The sequence below is a fragment of the Anguilla rostrata genome, chromosome 4 (genome assembly GCF_018555375.3).
Source record: "Anguilla rostrata isolate EN2019 chromosome 4, ASM1855537v3, whole genome shotgun sequence".
Classification (NCBI taxonomy): Eukaryota; Metazoa; Chordata; class Actinopteri; order Anguilliformes; family Anguillidae; genus Anguilla; species Anguilla rostrata.
This window is the reverse complement of record NC_057936.1, coordinates 48,508,357-48,523,816: the sequence shown is the minus strand read 5'-3', so window position 1 is coordinate 48,523,816 and position 15,460 is coordinate 48,508,357. Positions and strand designations below refer to the sequence as shown.

Below are 15,460 nucleotides of genomic sequence, written 5' to 3'. Positions count from 1 at the left end.
TTCAGGATTTTATGCCAACTCCTTCTCATAATTATTTAATGAAGTCAATCATATTTCGATCTGATGTTTTTTTAACCATCAGCTATGACTGCAGACTGTGACCATTGCCAAAGGAACATGTTGTGCTATTTCTCTGTTCCATGCACAGGATAAGCTACCTGTAACAGCAGAACAGGCATTCGGCATTGTGCTAAATAAGAGTAGGCAGGCCTTGTCTGGTGTCTGGAAATGACAGGGACATTGAAGGTTTTATGACTTGTGATGATGTCAGCTATGTTGAAGAGGGGACAAACGCCCAAGAACGTTTTACAGCAATGTTAGACAGCCTTCAAGTGTTCTTGCTGTTGTTATTGTCCTTGTGTTCACCAAGACATGTCCTCAGCTCTGTGTATCATCAGCATTTCGATATCCACCCGTTGTGTCCCATGGGTCCGCTGTGTAACCGCCCACATTGTTCCGCACTGTAGTAACAGAAACAAGCCCCGCCCCCACACCCCCCCCTGCCCCTCCCCCTGCACTTCCTCACGTGAAGAAAGGACTTGTAGGCTTCCTCTAGCTTGGGTCACTGCGATCCAACGTAGTGGTGGCTACAAACCAGTCAGTCTTCCACACTCTGTCACATCCCTACACACCTTCCCCTCTTCCTGGGAACGCGAGCAGCCAGAAAGGTAGCCCTTCTCACCCGAACCCCAGTTCCAGAGTGTGTGTCTGCTTGTCATCGCCCTTGCACTCCTTTCCTAGTCTCCCTTCTGAGAATACTAGCGGCAGTGGCATTGCTACTGAACACACAACTTAATTTCAGTCAATCAATCAATCAATCAATCAGTCTTTATTTATAATGCACATTTCATACTAATTTGCAACACAATGTGCTGAACACCCAAAATAAATAAATAAATAAATAAATAATAAAAAAAGAAATAAGACCTTTCATTCTGTGCTTTCATTTTACACAAAAATTATGCCTTTTCCATTACACTGACATTCTTTCCACATTGAAAACAACCTAGATTTATAAAGTTAGTAAATCCTGTCGTAACATTTCTATATTTTTTGCACTAAGCTGCACATTCTGTGTCTTCTTATTGTAAGTATTATCAAAGTTACTCAAACCTTGAAGAAAGTACAAACAATTCCAGTTTGTAAAATGTGGTGTTAATAAGACAAGATCGTAATTTGCTATAATAAGGCCTGATAGTAGCATTGCCACTGCTATAACAGCTTTCATCTGTGAAGTCATATGACCGCTCACCCCATCCTTTAACTGATATATCGTACTCATCCCTGTCTCCATAGGAACGCTTTGTGCTGAGCAGCATGCTTTGTTCTCCCTTATGAAACACACTTGGTAATTGCGTTGAGGGATTTGTTTCTCTCTGTCCTCTACATAGGCTGCACTAATGACATTTTATGGGAAAAATATAGTAGTTTTGCATATTCATTGTTAGTATTAATGCAGAATAAAACATCACAACATAGACTATGTGTTCCTACATATCTACTCCCGAAGCATTTTCTATTCAGACCTACAATACCTTTCACTGCATCATTTTCACTACATTTTATGGCAGGTGATGAATAATCCTTTGTAGCAGTTTGACGAGTAGTTCAAGGAGATGAATATCACAAGCTATTCTGGTTTCAGGTTTGAGAAACGGCCTCCAGCCTCATTACCAATTAGAAGTGTGAGATTTTCATGAAGGATGGCACAAAGCCCGAATGCACTCGCACACTAACACTTCTGCATGTGCCTCCACCCAGATGTCATCCCGTTGATCATCTTGTCTTCATTTTTATATGTTTGCCAAAGTGAGAGGGAACAAAAATGAAGACTTTTGAATGACTTTTATCTGAAATGCTCTAATCTCATTTCTTGATTATTTCTTTCAATTGATTTACGTAATTTCTGTTTTGTTTATTTATTTATTTTGGTTGGAGTGGACCTTTGCCTGAATAAATTGCTTCTTTTTTTTTCTTCTTGCTATTCTCTGCTAACTCCTGTAGGGGGCGGAATACCTCATGGTGTGTTGCCAGAGTCGTGGGGTAAAACTGTGGGACTAACAGAGCACACACCACGCTGGGCTGGCGAGCATGAGCCCTCCCAGCGAACCCCTGACACTTTGCTAAAGCACAGGCCGTGGGCCAGCCGCCTGGCTGGGGCCGCTGGCTCAGACTCGGTAGCGCCAGGGCCCGCAGTAAGTAGATGGGAGGAGGCTGAGGGGCGGGATCTGCCCGTGGCCGCGCTGGCAAAAACCGCTGCTGCCGAACAGCCACGTAAGTCCTCTGTTGGCGCTGCCCCCGCCCCCAAGTGGGAGAGAGAAAGGCCCAGGAGATACATTGACCCAGGTGAGAGCTACAGAGCCTCGGGCTCCAAAGCCATCATTCTATTCCTCTTTCCATCTTTTTTATCCCCTTCATTTTCATTTCCCTTTTCATATTTTTGCACATCCTTTTTGAAAGCAGATATAGATCTTTTTTTCATCTGACCACTTTCGCTGTAATTATTTATTTATTTTGCTTTGGAAGGCATCAATATATTCTTTAAGGCATTTGGCCATGCTTCTTGTGCCAAGTAGGATTCATTGACATGGGGAAAAAAAATTTACCTCGTAAAAACTACCATTATTTACTTTGCACTACGTACTTGGCACAGTATGTGCATTATACTTGCTCTAGGCCCTCATTGCAATATGCTTTTCATCACTCGATACATCCAAGGCCATTTTCTTTTGTCACCGTGGTGACTAAGAACAGTAGCAGTCATTGCTGACCCTGACCACCCTTGCAGTTTAGCCCTTAGCCACGGCTCTGCAACTGACTGTGACGCGCGAGCGCCTTTACTCTCGTCATCCCTGAAGATCCGCAGCTCAAATGTGGCCAGTAGCCAGCATGATGAGGAATTCAAAAGGTGTTAATGCCTTTCTTACGGTCCGGTGAAGCTGTCCGCTTATTAAGTAAGAGGTTTTGATTAGCGCACGGCCTTGTCGTGCCTGCAATTGAATCTCTGCCAAAACAAATGCTACGCTAGTCCTCCTGCTTTGTTAATGTAGGTGAGTGACGTTTGACAGAAATGTCACTCTGAACTCAGACTTCACACCTGTCATTATGAGTCAAGGTTGAAAAGCTGTAAAATTCGGTTGACTTATCCTAAACACAACAATTAACTGTTTTTTTTCTAGTTTGTTACTGGAGTCTAAGCCTGATTAATTTAGCTCTGCCTCATGCATCCAAATTTCAAATGGAGGAAAGTGTTGGTACCACTTGTACCTTTTTTTTCCTCAGTTGCTCCCATAGTACATTCAGATACATGCATTTCCATATGTACTGGGTATTAATGGCAGAACATTCCAAGTACTTTAAGTAAGCCAATTATAAGTGTGTATATCAGTATCCCCAGCTGGGAGAGCAATGGCTCAGTGAAGAGAGAGAGTGTAGATTGCAGGCCATTGGCCCCGGTGCAGCATCGTCGTTTAACCTGGAGCGTTCAGGTTGCAGGTCTGCAGTCTACCTTCACAGCACGGCCAGCTTTCTATTCTGAGATCAGAGAGTCACCTTTTCCTGCGGTCACATTTGCCCGTTTGACACGCGGCTCACACTGCCCCCATAAATCAGTTCTGCAGGTCCCCCTGTCCAAACCTGGACTCTCAGGATCGTGGTCTGGAAGCTGTTCATGGCCACAGGCAGCAGCAGCAGCCGTTCTGTGGTGCATTAATGCCCCTCACTGGCAGTCTGAAAAATAGTGAACAGATCGCATTCTTTACCCTTCTAAACATACCCAGTTTGCCAGCTTCATAAAGAAATGCATTCTGAAATGGCTCCTGGCAGAGTATACATTTTTCCTTTCAATTAAAATCATGGCAAAAAAACAGGTAACTTGGAAGGCAATGGAGTTCTTTTCTGTGGCATCATATTTAATTGAAGTTAAGGAAAATTTGAAGTCTGCTCGGACTCATTTGTTAATGTGTTTCATTAGATTGCATGGAACTCCTAAACTGAACGTGTTAAGAATTGTGAATTTGCTGAATATTTATAGCTATGTACTTATATTTGCCACATACTTTTAACAGTAAGCCTTGTATTTCACTATGCAAAGTACATTCCATTTCCAGAAATAAGATTGGGGGACAACAGGGGTAAATAATACCGGGGGTGTTGTATTCTCTAGAAATTGGGTCATGTGGATGCTAAGGGTCCAAAGGCAACATTTTGTGGGCCCTAACATTCTTACACACAATAAGGTACTACAAACATATCTGGATTGTTCTCAGGTAAGATAACAACTGTTCCCTCTGTGAGCACTTCAGCCATATGATTCCTGTGGTGGAATGACCAATTAGAGTCAGTGTGTAAGTGCCAATTAGAGGAGAACAATATCAAAACCATTTTCTTTCAAAGGTAAGTTGGTATTTTCATGGCAATCCAAAGGTAGAGGATGCAATGATAAAAAAGGGGAAAATTATCTCATGCAGGCATTACATTCATATGATAATGCTTTGAACAGACTTTTGATGTAATTCTGTGTACTGGCAGACTGAAACATTTTTACAGAAAGGATTTTCATTATTTAATAACCTGTCTGCAGGATTACATACATTAAAGCGTCTGTGGTGAGATCATTGCGCCTCTAAGCGCCGTCTCTGCTCTAGACGTTGTGTGAGGTATTGTCATAGCGTCTTTCACGCTCGTAACTCACGGCGTTCACCTTCCGGGCTGCGTGTGTGCCACCTCTCCACCGCGCGCGGCTCACCACACGGGCCAGCGGCGCCGCTGTCACGTCAGGACAAGATGGCACTTTAACAGCCACCACACAGGGAGCTGGAGGGGGGTGGGGGTGGGTAGGGGAGGGGTTAGGGCTAGCTCCAGAGACGCGGTGTGCTGATCAACAGGCTGCCTCAGAATTGGATATCTGTGACCTTTCCATAGTGTGCCACCATATCGACATCCACCCTCCCCTCGGTCCAGGTCACCCCCCCATACATACGGGGGGGACAGCCTATACCTGTGGAATTTAGAAGGCATCCATTCAGATGGAGTCCTGTTTCCCAGAGTGGTCATTTAAGAACTGTCCCCTTGAATGCTCTATGGTTTTGTGCCGCAGTGTCAGAAAAGGGGTAATCTATTTTTCCACTTGGAAACTGAAGAACCTGCCTGATTGTTTAATTATGGGATTTATGGGTTGACAATCCAGCACAGTAACAGGTAATGACCTTATTAGGCCAATTTAGGTCAACCCTAAATATGGTATCCCCCGACACACTTCTGCCTTTAAAATACCATTGAAACCTAAATAGAATGTTGGATTTCAAGTGTTCTGTAGCAATCGGATAAAATCCATGCTAAAGGAGTGAGAAGTGTAATGCTGAAAGTCTGGCAGGCGTAGGGGTATACACTGAGTTGGGTCCAATCCTGTTCTGAGGTGACTGGTGTAAAGCTGCCACGGGAAGCAGTCGATGGTTAACTTGAGTGTGTGTCACCCTCAGCGTCCCCTACCCCTCCCCATGACATCACCGTGCTGGAGAGCGTGCGTGACTCCATGGTCCTGGGCTGGAAGCAGCCCACGTTCATTGGTGGAGCAGACATCACCGGCTACTTCGTGGACTACCGGGAGGTCATCGGTGGGGTGCCAGGGCAGTGGCATGAAGGCAACATAAAGGCAGTCAGCGAGCGAGCTTACAGAGTGAGTCAAACCTCTCTGCCTTTTTAGCTGCGACCGCAGCTCTATAGCTCTGTCTGTCGTCGGTCGGTCAGTGGGTCCAAAGGTCAGTCGCGCAGTTTGACCAGAGTGAAAGTGATCAACCATGCTCTTCGTGCTAGGCCAGCAGTCTTTCACGCTCCCGAGGATTGCAGTTTGCACACATTGTGATGTCATGCGCACTGTGTGTGTAAGGGCTGATGCATGCACCAGGATGTCCGGGTTCAGCTGTTCCTATTATTCATCTCAGATGAGATCGCCCTATACAGAGTATGAACTCAAATAACTGTTGTTCTCTATTTCACTGAATGCAGAACTCTTACTGATAACTCCAGCATGTAGTCACCTTTCTTTACTTAGAGCTAGTCTCATAACTAATCCATTTGGCGTTCCATTCACTGATGGACATGGAACTGGCATTACTTAACTCCCTTGCTAGTGAACAGACCTTATTCCTTTCTTAAATCTTGGCATCTGTCTTGATAATCCCTTTTCTGAAAAAGACTTAGCAAGGCTGCAATGGACTGCCTTGACTGAACTCTCCTGGGGCCTCTGCTTCACAAGGATACATTTAGGGGTTAATGTCTTAAGACCCTTGCATCTCTTGATAAACATCACTTGTTTGAAAAGACATTTTGTGCAAGGCTGCAATCGTGTCTCCTCGATGAACTCTCATCTGGGAGCCTCCTTGCTCCTCCAAGGCACATTTAATGGATTGGAATGTCCTTAAAGATGGCATACCTCCATCGACTTCCGAGTCACGCGAGGACCGAGCAGACGAGGACAAATGAAATAAGTGATTGGAATGAACCCACATATTTGGCCTTGGTGTCTAGCAGGGAGGGAGGGATTCATTAACTGCTCACCACTGTCCCCTGCTGGTCAATCGGTGGCCCACAGTCTACTTGCTCAAAGCTATACATGAACTGCCTGCAATGACAGTACAAGCTCAACATGCAGATTGTGGTGTAATAAGAAGCAGTGGCTTGACATTGCATGCTTTGTGGTTTTCTGTGCTCTCCCGGGTTAAAGTTGCAGCAATGAACAAGGCTGGTGAATGCGATTCATCTATCCAAATTGGGAGGAAATGGAGGGACAGCTGAAGAATGTGCTCTTTTCAGTGTTGACCTCAGACTCTGCATTCTCTCTGTCCAGGTGGAGGAGCTGAAGGAGAACATGCTGTACCAGTTCCAGGTGCGCGCCGCCAACATGGCTGGCGTGGGAATCCCCTCCATGCCCAGCGACACCTTCAAGTGTGAGGAGTGGACCATCGCCGTGCCAGGTCAGCTCCACACCTAGATGCAATTTTTGCAGTGCCAGGTCACATTCACATCCATATGTCATGTTTGCAGTGCCAGGCCACATCCACATTTATTTTATCAGTTGTGTGTTCAGAGGCAGAATATTACGTTCAGGTTTTCTGATTTTGCAGAACAAACAGAAAAAAATGAATTGCCCAGAACAACAAATATACTAGATGTGTAGTGTTGTGCACGTTGTACTTTCACATTGCATCGTTTACTTCAAAATAATTTTATCTTATATTCCTGGAAGTCTTTCATACTGAACAGAGATCTACAATCACATCGAAATGGTGTGTATAGTTAGAGCACACAGTCTGACTATGAGCCGGTTACGAACAATCATGCACTCTCGATATATGCTTCCTTATCTCTCATCTCTGGGAATGAATGCAGTGTGGCAGTAATGTCATTGCCGTGTCAGTGCTGACGTACTATAGGGATTGCGCTGAAGTTCCGCCCCCATGTTCGGCGTCATGGCAGCGGTGTCAGAGCTGTACTCATATACCCACGCTGACGTACATAGTGAGGCCCTGGTGTCAATTCTCTCTGGCTGCAGGCCCCCCCCATGACCTCCAAGTGTCTGAGGTGCGCAAGGACTCACTGGTGTTGCTGTGGAAACCGCCCGTTTACCAGGGGCGCGACCCGGTCAACGGCTTTTATGTGGACATCAAGGAGGCAGAGGCTGAGGAGGAGGCCTGGAGGGGGGTCAACGAAAAGGCCACGGAAAAGATCTACATGAAGGTACGATCACCTGCAGCCACAGCGCAGGGCTTCAGAGGGCAGTATGTCCCTCTGGGCTTCCCGTAGATGACATGTGTGTGTACTTAAGTGCCTTTCCCCTTCCTTGTGAACAGATTAAGGACCTGAAGGAGGGCGTCAACTATGTTTTCCGCGTGCGTGCCCAGAACAAGGCGGGGGTGGGCAAGGCCTCTCAACCCACGGAACCTGTCCTGGCCGAGACCCGTCCAGGTGCGCCCGCCACACCCGCCTTCACAGCTAAACCCCCGCTCCAAACACAGAGAGGGACACAGCAGGGACACTTTTTAAGCGCGGATTGCGTCAGTCTAGCGGTTTAAAAAGAGCAGCTGGCCAGGCTGCAGAAGGAGAGGAGGCGCTTTAGCTAAATGTCCCTTTCACTGTCCTGGCAAAGTGACAGTTACTCGAAAGGCTGAGCAGAGGGCACCAGGGCTAAAACTGCGCCACAGGCAACGGCCCTGTGGGGTGAAGTAAAGGTCAGATGACTTCATGAGGTCACGTGGTGCAATGTGCGAAAGATGAATCTCCGTAAAAGAGGTGTAGACAGAACGAGCCAAGACGATGAAGTAAACAGGCAAGTGAGCTTTCAGACAGTCACAGTGATACAGAGGAGGGAAGATATGATACTTTATACAGAGGAAAGCCGAGCTATGGAGGTACTAGAGTTTGGGTTGGCCAAATGTGGCATGAACTTAATTTATTTTAACATCATTTTCGTCCCAACACTTAAGCTGAATATTTTCATTCTTATATTTATGAGGCTTTATATATTAGACCATTGACTACATACTGAATTCCACGGAATAACTTTAGAGTGGATTTTTATTTAATATTAAGAGTTGTTGGGGATGAAACTACCTTGAAAATGTATTGGCATAAATATGTGAAAAAAATTTTTTTTATTGAAACCGGGAGGAAAACTATTTAATGCAAATGTGAGGGAACTGCTTTCAAAAGAGCAGAGCATGCCTTTGTATTAATGTCACATCCAGCCACATAACTGTCTGCTTCTGAGAAAAATTACAGGATAAAATGAGTTCTGTGACATTACCAAAGTATGTGCAATGTAATTTATTTATGGACAATCCATTTCAGCTCATTCATAGCCATAGTTGTCTTCCAGCCTTGATGGTTTTTGTGTTTTGTTCTCCACTAGGTACCCACGAGATAGTTGTGGAGGTTGATGATAATGGCGTGATCTCAATGAACTTTGAGTGTTCCGACATGAATAAAGACTCTCAGTTTGTGTGGTCCAAAAATTATGAGGAAATTCAAGACTCTCCTCGCCTTACGGTGGAGACCAAAGGGGGCAAGTAAGTTGTATGGGTTTATAATATCCATTCAGCAGTGGACACAAAGTATAGCCAGCATGATTTTCAACCAAATATTGGTGTTTCAACATTTAGTCTTGCAAATGTTTCTGATTACTGATAAAACTGTTCACAAATTTAATATAGTATTATTAATATGCCATCATTTGTGTAGCCTAACACATTTGACTGACGAAAGCTGCATTTGCCCTTTAAAAAGCCTAATATTTTGTGCGTCTCCCAGATCGAAAGCCACCTTTAACACCCCGTCTGAGGATGACCTGGGCATTTATTCTTGTATTGTCACCCATACTGATGGAGTTTCCGCCAGCTTCACCTTAAATGAAGACGGTGAGTCACTCAGCACATTCCTGTCTGGGGTACAGTCTGTTGGGGCGATAGATTTAATACACGGCCAGTGCTAGGACCCCAGAGAGCATGTTCCCCAATGCAAGTGATCCCCGTTCTGCTGAACCTGTCACCACTACTTTTATATTGAGCTCTTACAGCTCTGGAGGAGGCCAGAGAGGTCATTCTTCTTTCTTGGTTTTTTTCTGACAGAACTGAAGAAACTTCTGGAGATCAGTCACGATCACAAGTTCCCCAGTGAGTGTAGTCTGCGCAACTCTGCCTCTCTTTGTCTCTGTTTCTCTCTCTCTGTCTTTCTCTGCCTCTCTCTCTCTCATCGTATCCTGTTGTCTCCCTACTTGGTATCCAACCTTATCTCTGTCCGTAAGGATTTGCTATGCTAATCACTGTGCTAACCACTGTGCTATTCACAGTGCTAATCACTGTGCTATTCACAGTGCTAATCACTGTGCTATTCACAGTGCTAATCACTGTGCTATTCACAGTGCTAATCACTGTGCTATTCACAGTGCTAATCCTGTGGCTTCAGTGCTAATCACTGGCTATTCACAGTGTAATGACTGTGCCATCGCAAGTGAACCTGTGCTATTCACAGTGCTAATCACTGTGCTATTCACAGTGCTAACCACTGTGCTAACTGAGATCACCGCTCTTCAGTTATTCCTCTCAAGTCCGAGCTGGCTGTGGAGCTGCTGGAGAAAGGCCGCGTGCGATTCTGGCTGCAGGCAGAGAAGATGTCCGCCAACGGCAAAGTGGAGTACGTGTTCAATGACAATCTTCTGTCCCAGGGAGAGGTGAGAAAAAGCTAAAATTCCCTGACCCCAGTGTATCTGTCCACACCAGGAAATGTATACATGCTCACTGTCTCTCAACACTGGGAAACATTAACATATATACGCTCACTGTCTCTCCACACACCAGGAAGCATCCAGATCCTCCCCATCCCACAACAAACACACACACACACACACACACACAAATGCAAATGCACAGGTGCACTCAAACCACATAATCATAGCTCTGGTGCCCTTTCATTCTGACAGTCTTTATTTCAGTCTACTTCCTCCTTCCTTTAGTACTTAAATACTGTCATTGTGGGAATGAGGGGTGTGTCCCACTTGCTTTCCCAGGCTTAAATCAGAGAATAATTGGAAGGTAAAGTCTGTGTAAAGCTAGCTGACGCATGGCTCATTCCTGATTTAGTGCTATGGGCCCTGGCCCCCGGCCCTAGGCCCCTGCACACACACCTCATTTCTCTTTTTTCTTCATGTGTTTCCGGTGTCCTCCGTCAACAGAATGTGCAGGCTAAGTCAAATGGGGAATATTTTCAGCATGGGTAGCACCTGAAACTCATCTTGCCACTACCACCAAAATAAATGAGCTCATTATCTTTGTTTTGCCTTTCAGAAATACAAGATGAACTTTGACAAGAACACGGGCATCATTGAGATGTTTATGGACGCGCTGATGGTGGAGGATGAAGGCACTTACACCTTCCAGCTGCAGGATGGGAAAGCCACCAACCAGTCCAGCCTGGTGCTGATTGGAGATGGTACAGTTAGCCCCACCTTTTCTGTAGCCCCTGGACCAACTGGGATGTGAGACTTTGTGCTCCTCATAATTGGGTGGAGGTACCATTCTCTGTCAATCAAATCTGAACAAATCACAGGACTTTTCTTTAAATAGACTCAATTATAACTCTCAGATTGGTCAAAATCAATGAGTCACAGAGTAATAATGCCCATTTGACGCCCACAAAGTTTCACTCTCACATTACTGCAGCTGGGCTATTTTATGCAAATCAAGTACACCACCCTGACCCCCATGCGCTGCTGTGTGCAAACCTTTATTCCTGTTGGCCAACCCACATTTGATTTTGCAAATGATGTTTTTGGATCCCTTCATAAATTAACCAACCATCCCACTTCCTGCTTGTGGTTTATAGAGGGCTGGAAGAGCAGCTGGATTGCAGCCATGCAGGACTGTGTCCCTCAGTTAGAAAGAGGATTTTCATTTTATCACTGCACCACATCGTTCAGGACTTACCAGCAGTTTAAGCTATTGTCCACTAGGGGGCAATGTAAGACCTGGTGGAGCAGAGTTTTAGTGCGTTTTCCATTCATTTTTGCTCTGAGTCATCAAGGAAAAAAATCTATCCCACTCCTATAAGCAAAGAGCTTACTGCTGATCAGCATGCACACAGACACAGAAACACATATGCACAAACACGCAGACGCGCGTGCACACATACGCACACGCACACACACAAACTTGCCGCAGCTCAGATACACAATAAAAACCATTTCCTGTATTACTCATGAAACATACCAATGTTAATTTAAGCATTTATGAGTAATGCTATTACTCATTACTTGCTATTTTCAGCAATTAGGTTTTTCTTCAACACATTTTTCATTCTCTACCCCATTTTCTTTTAAATTAAATGCGTCAAACTGCAGCGCCTGTAATAAAACTGCAAAAGTATTTTATTTTTATCCCTACTGCTTCCATCATCCTAGTTTTTATGAATTAAAATTATGGTGCACATTTTAACAAATTAATTCTTTCATTTAGACGTGACACATTGCATCTGGTAGCATAATATTGAAATATGTGAAGAGCACTTTAAGGTGGCAGTGCACATCTGACACACACATCTAAATCACCCCCTGAGGAGCCCCACCCCATTTATTGCCACTGTTCAATGAAAATATTTTGAGCCCAAGGCACTTACCAAAACTACAATTACTACTGAAATAACACATTGATGGAGTTCAAGGTTTTTTAATTATGCTAAACTCATATTTATTTTCTAGTGTTCAAGGATATACAGAAGCAGTCAGAATTCCAGCGAAAAGAATATTTCAGAAAGCAAGGTACGTGCACAGATTACCAAGATGATATAGCCTACCATAAATCAGCACTTAGATTATTATTATTATTATTATTATTATTATTATTATTATTATTAATGTACACAGTGCCTGTTGATGAACTGTTGAACATAACGGACGCTATGTCTCCAACGGCGTTTGCTCATGCAGGCCCCCACTTTGTGGAGTATCTGAGTTACGAGGTTACCCCGGAATGTTGCGTGCTGTTGAAATGTAAGGTAAGGCTTCGCCAGCGGTGTTAAGAATGGAATCAGGCCTGCCATTAAGAGGAACCGTGTCATCAGAAACACTGCAATGCCACTTAACTAGTATACAACCAGTGAACTCATAGTGTACTTTAACTTAAACTTAAAGGACCCATGCACAGTATTTGTATTAAGGGCCAAGCTCAGTTGTCACAGCTGTCAGTGTGGTTTACAGACACACCATTAGGCAGTCATTGCATGCCTGTGGAGAGGGTCTATTTTGAGCAGCCCTGGGACTGGGGGGTTGGGGTCTCACCAGGCCTGCCTCTCACTCTCCGCAGGTGGGAAACATTAAAAAAGAGACCGTGGCAGCCTGGTACAAGGACGGTCGGGAAATCAAAGTGGACGAGAAGCTGACCTTCACCGAAGGAGTGCTCAGCCTGGAGATTTCCCAGGTGCGGCTATATGCCATAAAAGTATAAAACTATAAAAATGTGCTCAGACACTCCCCTTTCAAAACCCTTTCATTCCACACACAGCCCATAAATTACATATAACTGTCAATGTTAATTTGTATCTGCACATTTCCCACTGAAATTTGATTATTGTTTAGTGACATTTCACAAATGGTCAAATCATCTGCAAATGCCATGTTTCATTATTAATTCCTCACACACCTGTGTTTAGACACCTGATGATTTAAAGCAGTGTTTGAAAGCACAGGGACTTGTGAGTCTCCTCATGTGCCATCTGCCACTTTGAGGAATTACTGAGGACTAGGCCATCCCTGCACAGGTGGAGCGACCGCGTGGGTTGGCCTACCCTGTCAGTGGGTCGAACCCGAGGCCAACCACACATGACTGTTCCCATCTCACCATTCGTCTTGTCTGTCAGCAGTCATGTGACCGTAACGTGTGTGTCTGATTGCAGCAGCCTGCTCTCCCTGCCACAGACTCGAAGGGAGCAGAAAAGTTCCGTCGCCCAGGGCTACCCAAGAAGAGCAAAAGTTGGGAGCTCATATACGTTGCCACCATGTTTAATTTTTTTTTGCTTGCATTTGCTTCTTCTGCTTTTTTGTCAAATCTGTGCATCCTGCAGCATCTTAAGCAGGGGAGAAAAGCTTGTCTTTTCAGCTGTTTGTTGTCTTCTCTGTTAGACATCTCATTCGCCTCCCTTTGATGAAGAGATTAACGCAGTCTAGGCATGTTTAATTCCCTTAAGCCTTCGCTTTTTTTAGATTTCAAAGAAAGATGCTGGTGTTTATGAAGTGGTGCTCAAGGACGACAGAGGGACGGACACCGCGAAGTTGAATCTGACGGACCAGGGTACGACTCTGCCTTTGCGCGCCTGCCGCTGTTTAACCAGTAAACAGGAATGAAGCGCATGGATTTAGGAGGAGGCCAGGAGGACGTGTGAAATGAAAGCGCACAGAGAACGAAGCACACAGGAAACGAGTGAACCGCACGGCTGTGAGGCAGCTTCCACACGCTGTCTCGGGGCACGTTTCTCGTTTCTCGTTCCTCCTCCCACAGTGTCTGCGCTCTCAGACACGAACGCATACCGCGGCCTCACGACCTGCTAAAGTACGCCGTGATGCCGCTCGGCAGGCTGAGTTATGCCAGGTTTGGCACCCAGGGCCAGTGGTTTATACAATAATGTCTCACAGCCAAGTCTGGTGTGTGTCTCGCTCTGAAAGTCTCAGGAATTTGTAGGCCTATAGGATAGAAAATTCGCACATTTTTACAGCTGTGCTCATGCTTCTAATGTGCATTGATTTACTTGAAAAAATATAGATTTTGGTTTGAAACCCTCTAGGGTCTATACGATGGAAAATCTGTAATTGTTGACATGTCTGTTGAAAAGTTCATTTTTTCATAACCTATACTTAATTCAGTATTACATTTTCTGATTCTGACTATTTATTATTTATTATTTATTTATTTATGTTCCAGGTTTCAAGGACTTGATGAATGCAGTGTTTAGTGTCATCGGTAAGTCATTCTATGTATAGTAAACAGGCTCCATACCCTTTAGGACCCTTAATTCTTCTTAATGAAGTCGTTAAAAACGAATTGCCCCATACATCATTAAACAGATGAAGTTCATGCCAACAGATCCATATATGTCAATGTCACGCATGGCTGCTAAATTAGTTGTGTATATACATAAGGATATGTGATATGTGTAAGGATATAAGGCAATAACTCAGGGTAGTTTTCACCTTCGTACATTTCGCTGATTTTTTATCACCCTAGAGTATAGGAAATACCTCTATTTGTATCTGTAACAGGGCTTAATCAATATGCAGTTCTCCTATTTCATTCAAGTCTATGTATACATATCTATAAATTATCTGTCACTATAAAATCATTTAACATATTTTCCATAAATTGTTATTAATGTTATATGGTGATAAATATTAGATATACAATGAAGGGTGAATGAGATGTTCTGAAGCACTCAAAGCGTGTACCTCTGGTCAGCTGCCCATTGCACATGCTCACATCTCCCTCTCTACTCAGCAAATTCCTCCACACCACTCAAGATCCAGAGCACAGATGAGGGCATCAGACTCTATACCTTTGTCAGCTACTACAATGATGAACTCCTTGTGACCTGGCAGCACAAGTATGTGTGTGTGTGTGTTTACTCTTCTTCAGTAGTAGTAGCTCAGCCATTTCTCTTGTTATCTGAAGCTGCAACACTTTGCAGAGCTGATAACCTCTGATAAGAATGCACATTTGTCTTAGTATTTGTTTATCATAATCAAAATGTGTTCATCTTTATAGACCATTTAAGTGGTCGATTTCCGTTTGCGCAAGGGGCAATATTTTGATGTAATTTTCTGAGACGTTAAGATTTCTGAGGGTTACTGAATGGTGTGCGCATTTAGCCAAATCAGTGTCCTATAGATTAACCCACTTCCTAAATTACTATTATCTCTATTTTC

General features: G+C 44.2%; 1 protein-coding gene across 6 annotated transcripts in view; it reads left to right on the top strand.

The window, feature by feature from the left end:
* Window positions 1–15,460, top strand: part of myom1b (myomesin 1b) — a 44,919-nt gene that overhangs the window by 18,599 nt on the left and 10,860 nt on the right. For 3 of the 6 annotated variants that reach the window (XM_064332891.1, XM_064332889.1, XM_064332893.1), the window contains 16 exons: window positions 2,005–2,022; window positions 5,481–5,677; window positions 6,848–6,974; window positions 7,553–7,737; window positions 7,851–7,965; window positions 8,909–9,065; window positions 9,307–9,413; window positions 9,624–9,668; window positions 10,089–10,225; window positions 10,839–10,983; window positions 12,248–12,307; window positions 12,476–12,543; window positions 12,852–12,965; window positions 13,748–13,835; window positions 14,463–14,501; window positions 15,033–15,138. In XM_064332891.1, coding sequence (XP_064188961.1) covers window positions 2,005–2,022; window positions 5,481–5,677; window positions 6,848–6,974; window positions 7,553–7,737; window positions 7,851–7,965; window positions 8,909–9,065; window positions 9,307–9,413; window positions 9,624–9,668; window positions 10,089–10,225; window positions 10,839–10,983; window positions 12,248–12,307; window positions 12,476–12,543; window positions 12,852–12,965; window positions 13,748–13,835; window positions 14,463–14,501; window positions 15,033–15,138 — 1,708 coding nt within the window. The remainder of the gene's footprint in view (window positions 1–2,004; window positions 2,023–5,480; window positions 5,678–6,847; window positions 6,975–7,552; window positions 7,738–7,850; window positions 7,966–8,908; window positions 9,066–9,306; window positions 9,414–9,623; window positions 9,669–10,088; window positions 10,226–10,838; window positions 10,984–12,247; window positions 12,308–12,475; window positions 12,544–12,851; window positions 12,966–13,747; window positions 13,836–14,462; window positions 14,502–15,032; window positions 15,139–15,460) is intronic. The other 3 variants (XM_064332892.1, XM_064332890.1, XM_064332894.1) reach the window with 1 other exon arrangement.